The 20,900-nt window shown below is 40.3% G+C and overlaps 1 protein-coding gene across 2 annotated transcripts in view; it reads right to left on the minus strand.

Annotated features, from left to right (window-relative positions):
* The window catches only part of Ylpm1 (YLP motif containing 1), a 75,887-nt gene that overhangs the window by 20,785 nt on the left and 34,202 nt on the right, over positions 1-20,900 (minus strand). Inside the window, exons 5-13 of one of the 2 annotated variants that reach the window (XM_038337715.2) lie at positions 16,315-18,414; positions 13,535-13,652; positions 6,484-6,898; positions 5,624-5,716; positions 5,220-5,409; positions 4,254-4,372; positions 2,915-3,069; positions 727-789; positions 345-464 (exon numbers count right to left, since the gene is read on the minus strand). In XM_038337715.2, coding sequence (XP_038193643.1) covers positions 345-464; positions 727-789; positions 2,915-3,069; positions 4,254-4,372; positions 5,220-5,409; positions 5,624-5,716; positions 6,484-6,898; positions 13,535-13,652; positions 16,315-18,414 — 3,373 coding nt within the window. The remainder of the gene's footprint in view (positions 1-344; positions 465-726; positions 790-2,914; positions 3,070-4,253; positions 4,373-5,219; positions 5,410-5,623; positions 5,717-6,483; positions 6,899-13,534; positions 13,653-16,314; positions 18,415-20,900) is intronic. The other variant, XM_038337716.2, reaches the window with a different exon arrangement.

The following is a 20,900-nucleotide window of genomic DNA, read 5'->3' on the forward strand; positions in this document are numbered from 1 at the left end:
ACACCGAGACAGAATAACTATGCATCCTTCACACCTAAGTACCAAAACTGGTGTCCAGAAGACAGGAAGTGGTCATCTTCAACACCCTCCCACCCCCACATCTCAATCCAGGAGTGGTGGTGCACACCTTAAGCCCCAGGTGGTGAGACAGGCAGATCCACGTGAGTTCAAGGCCAACTTGGTCTACCTGAAGTTCCAGACCAGCCAGGGATAAGTGGTAAGACCCTGCCTCAAAACAACAATAAACAAACCCTATCTCAAAAAACAAAACAAACAACCCCATCTCTCCCTGAATGCATTTTCCTTAAAATCCCACCAAAAGGTCTAGGAAGGTCACATCATACCTTCTTTTTCACTTTCTTTCCAGAATCCGGATCTTTTTCTTCTTTTTCTACTTCAGTGATGAAATAATCATCTAGACTTAAAACTCTGGGTGCAGGTCCTCCAAATTCTACTTCCTTATCCTAAGAATACAACAGTCAAGAAGATTTAAAAGAAAAAAAAAGTGAACCAAATTGACAAACACACTAAAGTTCCCACTTGTGGCTAAATAAAATAAAAATTTCTGATCAACCAGAGGCATAGTTATTTGTCTAAGTAGATAAAGCATCTACTAAGGATCTATGGCCTCTATAACTGATCAAATGGGAGCTAACTGAATGAATAACACACTGCCTACTAACACAGCAATTCTTATCCTTTTCTTTTTTGTTTTCCCATACTCACCCGAATAAGTTTTGCAACATGTGTCTTTCCACTGCCAGGCAATCCTCTCATTATGACAACAATCTGAAACACAATGAGGGTAGAGATTTTGTTTTGTGTGGGGTTGGAGGATATAGCTCATTTGGCTCAGTTTCTGTATGCTTGCCTAGCATTCAGAAAGCCCTGAGCGCCATCCCAGTATCGTGGGAAATGACTAATCTCAGCACTCAGGTGGTAGAGGAAGGTCAGAAGAAAACCTGCTCTACCTGAGACCTTGTCTTAAGAGACAAAGCAAAAGCAGAACAAAGGAAATGAATATTTATGTGGAACAAACTACTTAAAAACCAATGGCCCAAATAAATCAGAAGATATTCTAACAGGAATGAAAAGAAAGACACATCATTACTCAGCTCATGGAATAAAACTAAACAAATGTCTGAAGGGATATTCTAGGTATAGATGTCTATATCAAGGAAGATTCAGGATCAGAAAAAGACAGTAAACTGATAAACAGATGAACAAAGAAGCACCAACAGGGCTGGAACAATGGCTCAGCTGTTAAGGGCACTGGCTATTCTTCCAAAGGACCCAGGTTTGATTCTCAGCACCCACACGGTACAGCCACCTGTAACTCAGTTGCAGGGGATCTGATGTTCTTTGAGCCTCACAGGTACTAAGTATGCAAGCGGTACAGATACACAGGCAAAATACCCATGCATATAATAATAATAAAGTACTAATAAAGAAAAGCCTAGAAGACTCCATCACTGAGTTCTACTAAATATTTAAAGAGTGCCAATTCTTCCAAAGACCAGAAGGAATAATTCCAAACTTATGAGGTCAACATCACTTTGTATCAAAACTAGTCAAAGACATGACAAGAAAACTAGCATATCTATTATGAATGTATAATGATCTTAAACCAGATCATATCATTCATATATATTATGAATGTATAATAATGATCTTAAACCAGATCCAGCAACACAGAAAAAATTGTTCTAGTAGCACCAACTAACATGAAAATAAATTACTGTATTAAATTATGCCAATGTACTAAAACAAAAAAATCATACAATCATCTCTATTAATGTTAAGAAAAAAAAGCATGTAACAAAACCCAACAACCCTTTGTGAGTAATAATATTCAAGAAAATAGGAATAGAACAAAACTTCCTCAGCCTGATGAAGTGCATCTATAAAAACCAACAGCTGAGTCAAGCGAGAAAGCTCAGTGGGTAAAGGCATCGGCCTCCGTGGCCACAGTTTCTATGTCTGGTCCCTGGGTTTTCATGGTGGAGAGAACCAACTCCTACAAGCTGTTCTGACTCTGACATTTGTAAGTGTAGTGTGGCATAGGACCTGGATTCAATCTTAGCACCCACTAGGCTGCACGCAACCATTTGTAATTTCAGCCCCAGGGAAGCTGACGCCCTTTTCTGACCTCTGTGGGCACCAGGCATACATATGGTGCACTACACACACATAGGCAAAAACACTCATAAAAACAATGACTTATTAATCCATATATGTGGAATTTGGATATATGGATGAAATCTTTATTATAAGATTATTCAATATTAGAAAAATTTCAAAGCATATATATTAATATATACATACATATATATCTCAGAGAGAGAATACATCAGAAAATTAAACCTAAACAAGTCTCCTAATCACCCTTTTTGTTCCACATATCAAAAAGTCAAACCTACTTTTTCTTTCTTCAAAATGCAATTAATTAAGCTTTCACAAACTATTTTTAGAAATTTCAAACATTATTTTTGCAAAGAAATCTGGCTCTAAAATTTTTTAATATTTTAAAGTGTAGGCAGTGTCTAAGATTGTTGATTTCAGATGCTACGAGGCTTTGAAACCAGTATTTTTAAGTTGCAGAAAAGTTGAGTAGAAAAATTCTACTCAAGATTCTTCAAACTAGGGCCGGGTGGTGGTGGCGCACGCCTTTAATCCCAGCACTCGGGAGGCAGAGGCAGGTGGATCTCTGTGAGTTCGAGGCCAGCCTGGTCTACAAGAGCTAGTTCCAGGACAGGCTCTAAAAAAGCTGCAGAGAAACCCTGACTCGGGAAAAAAAAAAAAAAAAAAAAAAAAAAAAAGATTCTTCAAACTAACTAAGTTGATAAAAGAAATAAGCCGCCCTCTTACCATTTTTATATTCACAACAATTACTAGTCAGCTTCATGGCACTTACTCTTTCAGGCCTGCTCTCCCGACCTGGGGGTTTCAGAATGTCATCCACGTTCTTGGACTCGGGCTTCTTCTCAACCCGTGGTGCTGGAGGTGGCTGGTGGCCCAGGGAAGGAGCTGGCAGGGGCATTCGCTCCTCTGGATAAGTTCTTCGTTCTCCTAGGTTCCAGCAGTAGAATAACACAATTTACACAGTAATTATTGTGAAAGGTAATAACTTTTTGTTCTCTTCCTAATTATAATTCAGATCAGGCTTAATGAGTTAAGGGTCACTTTTAAATTTAATAAATACATAAATCTACTGCAATTGAGAAAATAAAAAGACTAGAATATTTGGGGAAAACATACTGTTCTGTAAAACACTGAACTCATTATTAGTCATATTAAATATGGGAAACTATTCAGCAAGAGGACATGGAGGAGTACATATTCTGCGGGATAACCCAAGCATGACTGATTCTGTGCAGGCTCTATTACTTTTTCACTTCATAGTTCAAGAGCTAGAGTCATCGATTAGGAAAGGCTATTCCTGTGACTAGGTGGGAGTTTCTAGTTTAAGTGCAACTCACGGTAATGAAGAGAGAAAAGCAAATTCAATGTCTAACAGTAAGCACCTTATACTTTATCAATTCCATGCAACATCATGGAGCCACTAGGATGTTTGAATATGGGTAAATGTATAAGATGCAGTTATTAAACAGAAGAAATACAAGACAACTTTACTTATCGGTGGGGATTCAACTTAGCATTTTAGCATTTGCCCAGCATGTGTGAGACTTTGAATTTGAGGCCTGGCACAGCAAAAAACAAAAACAAAACAAAACACCACACACACAAGAAAAACTCCTGGCTTTATTCACAATTATAACTTCCTAAATAAGTATGAAAAGAGAATGCGGCTGGAGTGATGACTGCACTGTCAGAGGACCAAGGTGCAACTCCAGTACCCACATGATGGTTCACAACAATCTCTAACTCCACTTTCAGGGGTTCCCTGGGCACCAGGCATGCATATGGTACACACACATACATACAGGCAAAGTACCCATAGAAATAAAAAATAAAATAATAATAATTTTAAAGAGAAAACAAGAGAAATATATAAAATTGAAGTTGTAGTATGGTATGTGGTGGATTATAAGTAACTCTGTTTTCAAAACTCCTTTAAAAGTATAAAAATTAAATTTTATTTTATTAATTGTGTTACTATTTTTTAAATAATGTTACCATCTTCTAAGAAATCAAGTATGGTTACGATGAACGTTTAGCTCCATAGCTACAATGAAAATCCCCCTCTATGTGTTTCCACTTTCAGCACAGCTGTTGTTAAGGCATTACTCTACCTCCAAACATGGACGGGCCTTCATAGGGTGGTCTATCAGACTTCCGGTCATAGGATGGCCTATCAAATCCTCCTCTTCTGGATGAGGAATGGTCTTTTTTGTCTCGATATGACTGATTCCTACAGGGTGTTATAAGAGTTTTTGGTAAATATATAACTATTTGGAAAGTCTCTGCTTTATAACAATATCATTATCTGCCCATCGTCTCTATGGCAATTATTCCACAGTCAATATTTAATTTTAAACTTGCCTTTTTCCTTTATATCTACCTAAAAATCTCAAGAATTGTAAAAATAAATTGCTTGCCTATAAGTATTGGTTGCATTTTATCAATAATATCATGCTGGTACTGGTGGTGTACACCTTTAATCCCAGAACTCAGGAAGGCAGAGGCAGGCAAATCTCTGTGAGTTCAAGGCCAGCCTGGTCTATAAACCATTCCCAGGACAGCTAGGGTTACACAAAGAAATACTATCTCGAAAAGCAAAACAAAAATAAAAACAATTTACTGTGTTTTCTTTTGTCTCTCTCCATTTCCCATTTAATTCTCTGGAATTCAAGCTAACTTGCCTAGTAACTGCTCTTTCTTTTCCAAATTCTACATGATGAGATTCACTAAATCTCTCTTTGATATGCTGACTTTTGGTCAGGCGTGGTAGCATATGCCTTTAAGCCCAGCGTTCAGCATATGCCTTTAAGCCCAGCGTTCAAGAGACAGAGGCAGGTGCATCTTTGTGATCTGGAAGCCAGTCTGGTCTTTATAGCAAGTTTCAGGGAAGTCAGAGCTATATAATAGACAGACCCTATCTCAAAAAAAGAAAAAAAAAAAGAAAAAAAGAAAAGAAAAGAAAAAGAAAAAATGAAAAACAAAATCACACAACAAGAAACCAAAACCAAAAACCTGGCTTTTGCTGAATTTACACATGATATTTTACTTACATAGCAAAGACACTTTTCACAGTATACCTGTCGTCTCGGGGTCTGCGCTCTCTGTCAAATCGATCCCGCTCATAGTCTAGAACACGATCCCTGTCTCTATCTCGATGTGGCTCTCGGTCCCTTTTAAAATCTCGATGATCTGCTATATTACTTTGACGGTCAAAATAAGGTTCACGGTCTCTGTCTCTATCGCATCGATCACGCTGGCCAGCATGCTCTATAAAAACAATACAATGTAAGAACTCTAAGTGTTTTCAGAACTAAAATCAAGAAGTACAATTTAACTTCAGAAGTAGTATAAATCAATGTCTCAAATTTAAGAATCTTTTAGTGATGTTAAAGGAAAACCTAATCTTGCTAGGGAAGAAACTCTTTTAACAATTAGGTCGTAAAGTTAAGCTTACAATGACTCTTTTCTCTGGAAACCCTACCTGCATCAAAAGTTGACCTTTCAGGCAATGGATCTGGGCGCAGAGTTATTCTTTCTCCATATGGTATCTGTTCAACTTTATTAGTAGGCATATCTGGCAAAGAAAACCAGGAATGAAATGTAAGAATGAAGCTTAAGAAAACCAAACATAAAGTTAATTCCTGTAGAAATCTGGCATGGTAGTACATGCCTATAATCCTAGCACTCAGGAGGCTGAGGCAAGAGGAGCCAGAGCTTCTGGTGAGTATGGACTCTATAAGTAAGTTCCAGGACCAGCAAGGTATAAGTGTCTCCCTTCACCACAAAGCCAATTCCCGCCAGGTGTACTGTAGACACTGTAGTCCCAGGAGCAGGAGCAGGAGTCTAAGGTCATTGTCCTGGCCAGTTTTACATCAACTTGACACAATCTAGAGTCATTCGAAAGTAGGGATCCTCAAGTGAGAAAATGGCCCCAAAGGTCCAACAATAAGGCATTTTTTTAAAAATTAGTGATGAATGGGAAAGAGCCCAGCCCACTGTGGATGGTGCCATCATTGGGTGGGTGGTCCTAGGTTCTGTAAGAAAGCAGGCTGAGCAAGCCATGAAGAGCAAGCCAGTAAGCAGCACCCCTCCATAGCCTCTGCACCAGCTCCTAACTTTAGGTTCCAGCCCTGCCTGAGCTCCTATTCTAGCTTCCTCCAATGATGGACTACAATGTGGAAGTATAAGCCAAATAAACCCTTTCCTTTCCAAGTTGCTTTTTGCTATACAGTGAGCTTAAAACCAGTCTTGGCTAAGAGGTCCTGTCTCACAAAACTAAAATCACTAATGAGCAAACAATTTCTGTAAAACCCCAACCATATGTTCACCATCAATACTCACCTCGGCCATGGCCATAGTCAACTGTATGTTGCATTGGTGGTGGTTTGGACATTGGTGGCATACCCATAGGCACTGGGCCAGGAGGGGGGATGGAAGAATGAACAGGTGGAGGTGGTAATACCGGAGCAGACTGAATTGCTGCAGTGTCTGACTTAAATTCTGAATTCAGTCCTTGATCAACATTTGTATCCCAGAGCCCATAGAAAGAATCTTCGTCCCAGCGTTCCTGTTTCATAGGTTTTCGCTTAATAACTGGAGGAGGAGGTGGTGGTAGTGGAGGCGGAGGAGGCGGTGGTGGTATTGGCACAGGTGGCCTAGTCAGAGGAACAGATGTTCTTGCTGGTGGAGCAGAGGGTCTTACAACCGACCCTGGTGGCTTACCCATAGGAGGGCGTGGTCTATAGGATCCTGGAGGCTAGAAGAAAGTAAACGGCTTAGTAAGCTAGTCACCACATACACTGTCGCAGATGAGTGGAAATTAAAATCCAGTTCTCAATGAAAAAATTAATATACAAGATATATTCAAAACGTAAAGCTTTAATGTTTTTAAAGACACTAGGAGGCTCAGTGGTTAAGCTCATGCACCGCTCTTGCAGGATACAAACTCACTTCCTCATAGCCATGCTGAGTGGACCATCTGCAACTCCAGCTCTAGGAGAACCCAAGAACTCTGGTCTCTGTGGGCACACACACACACACACACACACACACACACACACACACTCCTGGGCCATGGTGATGTATACCTGTAATCCCAACACTTGGATTTAACAGAGTGAATTCAAGGCTGACATAGTCTACATAGAAAGTCCTAGGCCAGCCAAGACTACATACTAAAACTCTGTCTCATTTTTTTTTTTCTTTTTTTCTAGACAAGGTTTCTCTATTTAACAGTCCTGACTATCCTGGAACTCACTCTGGAGACCACGCTGGCCTTGAACTCACAGAGATCCACCTACCTCTGACTCCAGAGTGCTGGGATTAAAGGTGCGTGCCACTACCACCCAGTTTCAAAAAACTTTTTTTAAACAAAAAAAAAAAAATGAGGCTGGGCGGTGGTGGCTTATCTTTAATATCTTTAATGGAGGCAGAGGCAGGCAGACCTCTGAGTTTGAGGCCAGCCTGGAATACAGAATGAGTTCCAGGACAGGCTCCAAAAGCTACACAGAGAAACCCTGCTGAAAACCGAAAAAGAAAAAAAGAGCTATCACCATATGCAATAGATATGAGGACCTGAGTTCAAGTAACAGAAAATTTGGGGCATGGTTTGGAAAGATGGCTCAGTGGTTAAGAGCACTTGTTAACTGCAGAGGACCTGAGTTCAATTCCCAGGACCCACACGGTGGCTTACTCTAGTTCTAGGAACCTGATATCTTCTGACATTTTAGAGTATGCATTTGGTGCCCAAACATACACACAAAATACTTACAAACATAAAACAAAAATAAGTAAACTTTTTTTTTAATTGGAAATGGTGGTACATGCTTGTACTCCTCCAGCTGGGGAAGCAGAGACAGGCAGACCCTGGGGCTTCCCTGACAAGGAGACCTAGCCTAAATGTGAGCCCCAGGTCTGTGAGATATCTACCATCTAAAAGACAAGTATACAGTTGTTTGAGGAACAATAACTGAGGTTGACCAGTGGTTTCCATATATATGTACACACGTTATCTGTGAACACACACAGACACAGAAACATTAGATGGAAAATGAAGACAGGCCACAGAAAAGGAAAACCTAACTATAGAAATGGCATTCCTAATAAAGCCATTGAATTCATAATATATAAAACTTTTATAACTCTAGCTGGGTATGGAGGCATACCCATTCATCCTTCCAGGGAGGTGGATGGAGATGGATGAGTTCGAGGCCATAGTCAGTTACATAGCAAGTTTGAGACCAGCCTGGACTATGATACCTTGCTTCAAAGATAAAGAAAAACCTCAGCAAATGCTATGCCACTGATAATCCCAGCACTCTGGGAGAAGAGGTACGTGGAGTTCTATGAGTTTAAGGCCAGCCTACCTGGCCAGGTGGTGGTGGTGCACACCTCTAGTCTCAGCACAGAGGCAGGCAGATCTCTGTAAGCTCAAGGTCAGCCAGGTCTACAAAGTGAGTTCTAGACACAGAGAAACCCTGTCTCGAAAGACAAAATGCAAAACATAAAAAGGGCAACTACTCTAACTAGACTAGCACATAAATATTCACAGTATAAGTCAACAATCCAGATGTCACGCAACTGGTGAATGAATAAACAGTATGTGGTATACATATACACAGTGAATATTACCTAGAATAAAAAGAAATGCAGTATCAACTCTTGCTATGACGTGAACTCAAAAATGTTATACTAAGTGAAAACAGCCAGAAATACCGGACTGTATGTTACATAGATTCAATGTATATGAAATACTCAGAGAAGCAAAACTACAGAGACAGAAAATGTACTGCTTGAGGTTAAGGAAGAACTATAAGATGGCACAAATATTTTACTGGAATAAGATGTTTTAAAATTAGATGACAGTGACATGTGCTCAAGGATTTAGTTTAAAAATTAGTGAGGCACGAAGGAGATTGCTCAGTCAGTAAAGTGCTCAAAACATTTTCTTAGTCTATAGGTTGTGGTCTATTTATTTTTCACTGACTGCTATTTTTGACCTTGGAAACGAACAGTATATATTACTTATGTATTTACTCATCTGTACGCTGTATTTTAAAAATTACACTTTTGGGGCCGGAGAGATGACTCAATGTTTAAAAGCACTGGCTGTTCTTCCAGAGGACTCAAACACGGCAGCTCACAGCAGCCATCTGTCTTCAGTTCCAGAGGATTTGCCATCCTTCCCTGGCCTCTGTGAGCATTACACCTAAGTGTGCACTACATAAATGCAGGCAAATGTTCATGCTCATAAAATTAAAAATAAATAAATCTCTGCCTCCCGAGTGCTGGGATTAAAGGCGTTTCGAGGCCAGCCTGGTTTACAAGAGCTAGTTCCAGGACAGGCTCTAGAAACTACAGGGAAACCCTGTCTCGAAAAACCAAAAAAAAAAAAATAAATAAATCTTAAGAAAAGGCATACTTTAAAAATGAAATCGGGCTTTTGAGAAAAAATAGACTTTACTAATACTCATTAACATGGGTAAAAATTGCGGGGGGGAGGATTTTTCAAGACAGGTTCTCTGTGTAACCCTGGCTCGCCTCAACTCCTGCCTCTTGCTTCCCAAATGCTGGGATTAAGGCATGCGCCACTACCACCTAGCAGCATAGAAAAAACAACATTATTAGTTACCAAATGTGTACAAAGAGGCTGTAGAGATGGCTAGGAAGTTAAGAGCATTCGCTGCTCTTCCACAGGACCTGCACTTAGTTCTCAGCACCGGCACTAGGCGGCTCACAACTATATATAACACCAGTGTCAGGGCATCTTCTGGCCTAGAGCACCCACATAACTCATGACATAGTCACACAGACATGCACATACACTTAAAAGAATCTTTAAAAAATATGTACTGGTTATGGTATAGATGTTATACAACTATATAAGAGAGTTGTTTGTATTAAGACTAAGTTTTAGGCTGGGCGATGCTGGCGCATGCCTTTAATTCCAGCACTTGGGAGGCAGAGACAGGCGAATCTCTGTGTGTTCAAGGCCAGCCTGGTCTACAGAGCTAGTTCCGGGATAGGCTCCAAAGCTATAGAGAAACCCTGTCTCGAAAAATAACAAAAAAAAATTTAAATAAATAAAATAAAATAAAAGACTAAGTTTTAAATCGAGTGGTAGTGGCAAAAAATTAAATAAATAAAATAAAAGACTAAGTTTTAAATCGGGTGGTAGTGGCGCATGCCTTGAACCCTAGCACTTGGAGCAGATACAGGCAGATCTCTGTGAGTTTGAGGCCAGCCTGGTCTACAGATCTTGTTCCAGAACAGCCAGAACTGTTACACAGAGAAGCTCTACAAACAAAAAAGAGTAAGTTTTAAATGCTTTTATTGTTTATTTGTTAGGTCAAGACTTAATTTTATTAACAAATATGAGACCAATTGTCTCTGGCTATGTCTGGCAGGTATAGATTTAAAAAGCAACATTATCTAAGCAGAGAGAATGTCTTTCTGTTTTGTTTTGTTTGAGACAGGGTTTCCCTTTGTATTATTGGCTGTCCTGGAATTTTGCTCTGTAGACCAGGCTGGCCTCAAACTCACAGAGATCCACTTACCCCTGTCTCCTCAGTGCTGAAATTAAAGGCACCACACATCTGAGAAGGCCTTATTTTTGACTGAAGTTTCACACTTTAGGAATTTAAGATATCCAAAATAAAAACCTGATGCACTGGACACTGAACCTAGGGCTTCATGCCTACTAGGCAGGCATTCTACCAACCAAGCTTCACCCTAAGCAGGCAGAAGCTAAGGAGCAGATGGTAAGGCTGATGTTTTAAAAAATGTTTGGAAGGCCAGGCATGGTGGCACATGCCTTTGATCCCAGTACTCTGGAGGAGAGGCAGGTGGATTTCCATGAGTTTGAGGTCAGCCTAGTCTTACACAGTGAGTTCTGAACCTACCATGGCTACGGAATGAAAGCTTACTTAAACGAGAAAAAAATGTTACGTCAAGCGGTGGTGGTGCACACCTTTAATGCTAGCACTTGGGAGGCAGAGACAGGTGAATCACTGTGAGTTTGAGGTCAGCCTACCTCTACAGAGCTAGTTCCATTATAGCCAGGACTACACAAAGAAACCCTGCCTATAAATACAAAACAAAAATGTCATTTGGAGGGTGATCTGATAGAGACACCTGCCTCCAAGCCTGAGGACCTGAGTTTAGTTCTAGAACCCACATGGTATAAACGAAGAAAACTAATTCCTACAAGTTGTCCTCTGACCTCCATGTTCTCTCTCTCTCTCTCTCTCTCTCTCTCTCTCTCTCTCTCTCTCTCTCTCTCTCACACACACACACACACACACAAAATAAATGAATAAATAAAATATTATGTAGAATGTGGGACTGGAGAGATGGCCCTGCAGTTAGGACTAGAGTTTGGTCTGCAGCACCCACCAACAGACTCACAACTGCCTTCAACTCTAGTTCCCAAGTATCTGACATCATTTTCAGAGCTCTGAAGGCACCCACAGCATGCAATAAACTTCAACACACACAGACATACACTCACACACAGAAAATAAATCTTTTAAATAAAATGTGTTTGGTTAAATACATATTAGTACTGCCTAAAGTGGAGTAGAAGGCAGGCACTGCCCAAAACACAAGAGTATGAGAGAACTTCTTTTGATGTGATAGAAATTTATTATTTCTATCTACAGTTGCTAAGCAGTGGGGCTGGAGAGTTGGCTCAGTGGTTATGAGCACCTGTTACTCTTACAGTGGCTAAGGTTTGATTCCCAGCACTCACAGGGAGGCTCACAACCATCCATATCTTTACCTTTAGTCCCAGGGTATCTGAAGCCCTCTTCTGACCTTCATGAGCACCAGGCAAGCTCATGATGCAAATGCACACACAGGCAAACTATTCATACAAACACTAAACAAATCTAAAAACAATTTTAACTTAAAAAGTAATAAGGGCTGGGGATGCACCTCAGTGACAGCTCACTTGCCTACAGGGAGCAACACACTGGATTCAGTCCTCAGTATTGTACTCTCCCCCAAACCCCCACATGTTTAAATAAAAGACTTGGCAAGATGGGTACCTGTTGCCAAGCTAATAACCTGAGTTTGATCCCTGGGGACCCACATGGTGGAAGGGAAGAACTGACTCTAAAACGCTATCTTCTGATTTTCCCATGGGCACTATGGTATGCCCCCCCACCCCTAAAACACACAAATGTTAAACATCACCAAGTCAAAGATAAAATCAAACAATGTAAGAAAAAAAGCCAAAAAAAGCAATAGGAGAACTTAATCACTCAACTTTTTTCTTTGAGACAGGCTTTTACACTACATAGTGGAGACTGGCCTGGAATTCACAGGTGTCCACCTGTCTCTGCCTCCCAAGTATCAGAATTAAAGGCATGTACCACCATAACTGGCTCACTCAACTCTTTCTTGCTACTGTTTGTTCAAGCTATAATGTTAAGAGACCTTCTCTCATCTAAATGGAAAAGGAGCACTATGACCTCAATCTAGCCCTACCCAGATGGGGCACAGATCTATTTGAAATTAACAGATTAGATGGGGGAGGGGGTGGGTAAAATACTTGCTGTGCAAGCAGTAGGACCTGAGTTCAGATTCTAGACCATTCAAGTAAAAAGTAGGCATAGCAGCATGAGCATACAATAACTATAACCTGGGGAAATGAAAGCAGATGGATTTTGAAGACTAGCTACCCAAACAATCTAGAAAAAACTATATAAAAGTTGGGCAAGAAAGAGGAAGATAACTCAAATTGATCTCTGCTCTCCATATGTGCACATACAGAAGAAGCATTAGCCTCACAAGCGTAGATACACACACACACACAAACATACAAGTATTAGGAAAATCCTACAGTCAAACTCAGCTAGGCAGAAAGTACTATCGTGCCAGCAAATTCTTATACTTGAAAACTGTTGAGGTTTGTTTGGGAAGAGTGTAGTACTGAGGAGAATCCAGAGAACATGAAGTTACATAGCTCAAGGGTGCTTGGTCTATCTACCAAAGCTTAGGGAAAGGAGAGATTCTTGCATATGTTTAACTACTTTGAAAGATGTTCAAATGCTTCCACTTTTTCAAAATTTATGTTTTTACAATGGAAATTTATGCTTATTGCAATTTTTATTTTTTTATTATTTTTTTCTTTTTTCTTTTTTGGTTTTTCGAGACAGGGTTTCTCTGCAGCTTTTTTTAGAACCTGTCCTGGAACTAGCTCTTGTAGACCAGGCTGGCCTCGAACTCACAGAGATCCACCTGCCTCTGCCTCCCGAGTGCTGGGATTAAAGGCGTGCGCCACCACCGCCCGGCTCTTACTGCAATTTTTAAATCCAACATTATATAAACATATGCAGTAAAAGATTATATAAAAAGCCACTTTATTTTCTGAGCACACATTTTCCCATACCGGATATATCCCAGGTCTTGATGTATTCTGTAGTCTTGAATCCTGTGGTGGTGGATGGTCAGCCATCTGTGGCTCAGACCCAAAGTCTTTCAACTTTTGAAGCTGTTCTTTCTGTTCTCTGTAAACAAATGAAATTGCCATTGTACTTAAAGCATGTTTACACCATCCCTAAACAACTATGACTAAACCATTTTTTATAAAAAAAATACAAGAAAGAAAAACAGCAAAAAAAAAAAAAAACTGTATCCTAAAACTCTGTGCAGAGCCCATATTGCACCTCTGTGGCAGCAACATTTTTGTGCTCTTACACAACTAACCCATCAGTTCTCTGAGATCTATAATCACAAATTATCAATGATCTTCAAAGACAGACTCTACAACCTGCCTCCTTAGTACATTACCTACCCATTGTTTTTCTCCTTTAACCAGTCCCAAGTTTTCTCCTATTTTTTTTCCAATTCTTCTAAAGTTACAGACTGTGAGTAAAATACAGTCTAGGAAGGCTTTTGGAGGCCTATTTTGTTTGGAAGATGGGGTGTGAAACAGCCTCATGTACTCCAGGCTGGGCTCAAACTGGTCAGATAACTTTGAACTCATCAGTCTCTTGCCTCCACGTCCCAAGCACTGGGATTACAGGTATGTACCACCACACTTGTCTCTCATTATGTACATTATTGTCATTATTTACAAAGGAAATATGTCACATACAAGTTGAGTTTTTAAAGTTTTGATTAATATTAGACACTACATGCTCCCATGACATCAACTAGCTATATGGAGCCATGGCTGACTATGTTAGATGAAGCAGTTCGTCAAAATTCTCACCAAGTTCCAGCATTCTACCTGGTCTACTGCCATTCATTTTTGTTGCACATCTCTTAAATTTTTTTTTTACAATATTTATTTTTATTTTGTGTCTGAATGTTTTGCCTACATGTGCATGCAGTGTCCATGAAGGCCAGAAGAGGGCGCTGGATCCCCTTGGAACTGGAGCCACAAACAGTTGTTAGCTGCCACAAGGGGTGCCAGGAATCGAACCTTGCTCTTCTGGAAGGGAAGTCAGTACTCTTAACTACTAAGCCATCTCTTCAGTCCCACTTGCCTGACTTTTAAGAGCATTTTAGTTTACTATCTGCTTTAGATGGTGAGAACACTTGCCAGTCTATATTCTTAGAAACAGTACTTCGTATTCCTAATGATTAATTTCTACTCTTTATTTTAATCCCTAAAGTTCCTTTACTTTTCCTTACAATCCCCACCTTCTACATTTACAATGTCTATTACAAGTTGTCCAGAATTTTTACAATCTCTCTTTATGTAAAATATTGTCACTCAAATGGACACAAAGTGCATAAGGCTTGTTACTGGCTCATGTAAATATTGCTTATGATATCCCTTGCTTTTATAAAGGCATAATATAACATGTATTCTCAACTACAACCACTATTATCCATTACTCCGTATACTTAGATCAGGTTTTGTTGCCTAGAAGAGGAGGAAAGGAAAAAAGATGAATGAGCAGCACCTTGCATCAGCAATTCTATGCAAAGCAACAATGCATGGAAAAGTAATTTTAAATATGGAAAGGAAAGAAATTGGAAGTTTAATAACCAATCACCAATCAGTTTTTGCTCGCCATAAAAGCATAGGTTTTAGAGTCAGGGTCCAAATTCTGGGTCTGCATTTAACAGTCAAGTGAATTTCACCAAGTCTTAGTGTTATTTTTGAAATAAGAATGATATTATTTTCTCTACAAATCTTTAGACAGATAAGGTTATTAAGATGAGAGGATCAGCGCAGTACCCAGCACAGAGTACATGTAAATTAAAAGTGCCCACAATTTAGAAGCAAGTAGCTAATGTTCTAGAGTAAGATTTATATCATGCTCATGAGTAACCTAGAGAAAAAGACCACCTCAGACTCTTCCATGGGTAAAGAAGAAACCATCTGCCCCCTGGACACTGCCCTGCATTCTCACTACAATTAGGTTTTGTTGTCACATTTTTTTCTAGTACTAATGTAATGCTTCAGTTACAAATTCAATTAGCATAACCTGCAAATGTAGACCAAAATTGAAAGATGAAACAAACACATTAGAATCTATCAAACCTTAGCCATTTATTTTCTTGAAAACCTGTTTGGAAAAAAACCAAAACCAAAACCAAAAATAACCTTACTATTATAACAATATGAGAAACATTATATAATATTATACCCACAGAGCTGAATATGAGTTTAAAAAATCCAACTTCACAATAAAAATACAGGAAGAAATACCTGCTTCCAGGTAAAAGGAAAGATGACCACCGCTAAAACAAGTATCAGTAGTCAGACAAATCTGAAGACACTCCCAAGAAAAGACACCAGCAGAGAAAACTAAAGTGCCTTCCACCATCACATCAAAGACTAGAGACTATGAAGCCTATCAGATCCAATGCCAAAGAACAACCTGCCTACTGAAAACGACGAGCCCCATGAAACGCAGAGACCTGAAAGGTTGAGATTTAACACTTAAAACATGCACACTCAAGATATGCCAGCAACACATCCACAAAGGCCAAGAACAGCAATCAATGTGCACATCCTAGAGCATATTGCATCATTAACAGTTTCCAAATACCCATCCTAATCCCAAACAGCACTGAATAACCAGAAATACAAATTCAAAGTATGTGATAAGAATAAGGTTTAAAAGAGTACCATTAAAAACAATTAAAAAAAAAAAGACAGTATGAAAATCTGTTCGAACTAAAAGAAACGATCTTAAGGAGTGAACTTACCGAAGCATTTTCAATTCTTGTGCAGCTTTCAAAATGATTTCGTGCTGCCTCTGACTGAGTACCATTACCCCTCCAAGGCCTTGGTCAGAGTCTAAATTTGTATCAGACCCCATCATTTCAGAGGCATGATGTGAGGATGGCATATGTTCCGCCATGGGGGAATGTCTATCCACATCAGATGGGTACCATCTGTCTGACAACCGTTCTCTTTCCCAGTTCATTCTGTCAGGAACATAATCTCTCTTTTCCCGCCATGAATCTCCTCTTTCTGGATATTCTCGAATCCTCAACTCACCCCTATCACGGAAATCTCGGTCATACCCATGGTCTCGATTTCTTTCTTCTCTCCATCTATCATCTCGGTATCTATCCAAAGGTGGAAGAGGTGGGAGGGGTGGCAAAGGTGGAAGAGATGGAATATCCCGTTCATGAAACTGTGATTCTTGTTCATCCAGCGGTCTCCCATAATCTCTGTCCCACTCATTATCCACATTTCTATCATACATATCCATGGGTCTTCTAATCCGATCCACATCTCTGTCTAAGTCCCTGTCCATTTCTCTACCATAACCCTCATCCATGTCCTGATCTCTTTCCCAATCATCCCACCAACCTCGCCTGTCTCCATCATGAGCCCGAGACTGTGGTGCTGAGAACCTGTCCTCTCTGCTGTATGGATCTAGTGTATCATCTTGATAGTCACGTTCACACTCTCTCCAGTATTTCTCTCTATCCCAGTCATCGAGTCTTTCTCGCTCAAGTGGAGCATTTCTACCATCTAACGGGAACTCTTCATGTCCTCTCTCTTCTCCATGGTTCCACGGAGCCCTTGGAGGCTCATCTCGGTGATAAGGATACATTTTCTCCCCACCATCTCCCGGTTCTGGTCTGAATGGAACTCTATCATGACCAAAATCTGGCCTTCCTAGTCCCCTTTCTCGACTGCCTGGTCCCCGACTTGGTCCCCTCTCCCTGCTCCCAGCTCTTCGGGGTGGTACTCTCTCTCTACTTCCAGCCCTTCGAGGAGGTCCTCTCTCCTGACTGTCACCCCTGAGAGGTGGCCCCCTTTCTCGGCTGCCATCTCTACTGTCCTGGCTGTCTTGTGGACCACCCGGTACTTTGTTCCGACTGCTTCCCGGCCTCACCAACACCCTGTCCCGACTGCCTTCTCTGTTCATTTTCTCATGACTGTCTTCTCTTCTCCCCATCATCTTATCATGGAAGTCTTCTTCTTTGACCAGTCCTGGGCCTTGACTAATTGTCTGGCAACGGCCTCTGTTTACTAGTTCTTTATCCTGTGTACCTTCCACTCTGTTTTGCCCAGGATCTCTGTAAGATGAGCTGCTGCCTTTATTGCCTTCTAATCTATTTTCTCTGCTATCTGGCTGAGACAGACCTTTTCCTTGGTTGTTTTCTGAGTGGGGCAAACCAACACCCAAAGTTTTGAAACCATTATCTACAGTCAATGCTGCTGCTGTTCCTCCTACCACGTTCTCTAATTTGAAGGAGAAGGTAGCTGGAGTAGGTACAGATTTATTTGCAAGGAATACAGGCCGAGTAACGCCTTGGGCTTTGTCCATTCCAGTCTCCATAGTCTGAGAATTCTGGTTCCAATTAGAAGGCTCTATGGGCCCTTCCGAGACTTGGCCTTTAGGTGGCTCTTGTTGAGAGTCGCTTAGATTCTCATTCGACTGAGCCGCCTTGGTGTCCTTGACATCTGCAGCAGTGGAAAATGCAGCTGATTGCATTTTAAAATTCTTCTGCAGGTTACTACTTGTGTCTGCTAATGGTTCTTTGTTTCCTGAAAGAGGCTCTGCTTGTGACTTAGGTTGCTGCTGATGCTGCTGTCCAACAGTTGCTTTGGGGCCTTTCCACTGTGGTCCACTCTGTCGAGGGCTTAGGGATGTACTGGGAGTTATATAAAATTGAGATGCTGGACCCCGGGGAATCGTTCCCCATTTGCTTTTAGTGCCCTCTGCTGGGTGACTTTCATATCTGGGTCTTGGCCCATCGGGGCGATTTCCTTCAAAACGAGGCCCTTTGGGTCTCGGTCCTTCACACCTTGACCCTAAATCCTCAAATCTTCGAGGACCATCAAATCTACAAGTAAAACAAAAGATATTACTCAAGACAGTAAAGCAGGAAAAGAAAATTCTCCATGTAAGATTACTGAAGGCACTCTTGTCTTAGACTTTGTTTATAACAGTGACTCAGTCATTAGCAAATCCCATGTCACCTCTCAGAAACCGGAATGTTAAGGCAGCAGTGCCTGGAAGATTTTAGGTCTAGATTTAGAAAGCATGCCGGCATTATCTAATCCACTTCAACCAATCTGCAGCCAGTCATGATCTACTGAAACATTAAAAAGCAATTAAAAGTGTTGCGCCTTAATACATGGAATAGTCCACTCCTTTTTAACAGAAAAAAAATTCCATAACTATGAGTATTTTTAGGGTTAAATATTTTAACTAAAAACCAAGTATGGAACAATTAGTAGGAAAATATAATTAGAAATACTGTTGGAACCAGAACTAAAATCTTGATTAACAAATGTCTCTCTCACACATACACACACACATACCAGGCATATTTTAAAAGTGTTCTCTAAAGTTTTAGAAAGTCTGGACAGAAATTTGATGATTATGGACCACCCAATAATTAAAGAAATATTCCTTCCAACAGGCAGTATACAACACAGACGAGATAATAAAATGTGGGGCTGGAGAGATGGCTGCTCTTCCAAAGGACCTGGGTTCAATTCCCAGCACCCACATGGCAATTCACAACTGTAACTCCAGTTCCAGGGTATCCGACACCCTCACACAGACATGCATGCAGGCAAAACCCCAATGTACATTAAATAAATAAATCTTTAAAAAAATATAATGTCATCAGGGCCCTCAGGATCTACAATCAAATAAAAAAATAGTAAGTGTAGATAAAGTGTCAACAAATAAAAAGACACCAGGCTTCTAGAGAATGGTCAGCACTATCCAGGTGAGAGGAACCACCCTATAAATGGTTTATAGGGCAGAAATGTTTCACTTGAGACTTGAAAGGCAACTTTTGACAGGCTAAGAAAGCAATATAAGAAGGAAAGGGGCAGAGAAGCACATACCATATTTGCAAATGGTTTAGTGTGGCTGAAGTGTTGGGGAGTTGGGAAAGGATGAGTAGAAAGACAGCACGCAAAGGAATAAGGCAAAGAGGTAGGTGAGTGTCAGTCTCTAGACAACCTTTTCGTTTGTCTACTGATGAGAGCCAATCCTCACTCCCCCTTCTCCAACTCTAATCCAGCCTTACTGTAATTTCAGTCTTACTGGAGACTCTTTCTCAACCTCTCTTGTAGCTAGAACTCACACCAAGCTCTAGCAAAAGAACTAAAAGTGACTGACACATCCTTCTGGGTGGTTCCTGTCTATATTAGGCTTATCCTCCTCTTCACACTTCCTCTTTTTATGCTGCTTCCAAACAACTATATGCATGTAAATAAGGGCAATATCCAAAGTAATGGTGAAGTAAACAATAAGGAACCCAAGTTTCTAAGCCATTGTATAAATCTTGAAAGAGAATAAATTTCTAATCTGTTAAAGACTTTTGTCTTTGGATTTCTGTAAGACTGATTAATTTGACTGGTTAATACAGAGTTTAAAATAATTTTGCAACTGTTTTAGAGTCACTAAATACAATCTGACGTATAAAAGATTCATTTCGTTAAAAAAAAAAGATGAAGAGGACGAAAGCTTACAGAGTAATAGATCTTGTTTGTTTTGTTTGAGACAGGGCCTCATTATATAGGCTCAGTTGGCCTAGAACTCATAATCAACAATTCAGATAAGGAAGGTGATACCAACAAAACTGATAAGAAACTGTAAAAAAGAGATCAAGTGAGTGATGTAAAGTTAGAACTGACAGCATTGTGTAGCCAGCAGGAATTAAGTAAGTGTGAAAAGGGAAGCATTTAGAGGAGCTAGAGAGATGGTTGGGGGTTAGGAGTGCTTCCTGCCCTTGCAGAGGGCCCAGGTTCAGTTCCCAGCACCCTCATGTTGGGTATCTGCAACTCCTCTTCTGCCCTCCAAGGGTTCCTACACACACATATAGAACATACACATATGCATAAACATAAATATTAAGAAAAGAAAATAATTCCAACAACATATAATTGTCAAACTGACAAACAGGATTATATGAGATTACACAAAGGAATCATCAGCAGAATGAACAGACAGCCTAGCAGGGTTCATCCCATGGTGACTGTGAGTGAAGCCCAGTACGTACGTACACACACACACACACACACACACACACACACACACACACGTGTTTAGGATGACAACAAAGTTTCTGATTTAGTTGACATTTTTTCCATGCTTTTTTAAATGAAGGGTTTTTGATTCACTATGTGGGAAACCAATGAAGAGTAAAAAAATTAATTTCAGCAAATACTTAGCTCCCAATCTCTGTCCCTTTGGGCTTTGCTAGTGTAAAAGTCTTAGTTTCAATGGGGGGGGGGGGGAATACTTCTACAACAAGGTGCCAACACTAAATCTATAAAATGGAAGCTGAGATCACAACTTTACTTTGAG

The sequence above is a fragment of the Arvicola amphibius genome, chromosome 7, assembly GCF_903992535.2.
Source record: "Arvicola amphibius chromosome 7, mArvAmp1.2, whole genome shotgun sequence".
NCBI lineage: Eukaryota > Metazoa > Chordata > Mammalia > Rodentia > Cricetidae > Arvicola > Arvicola amphibius.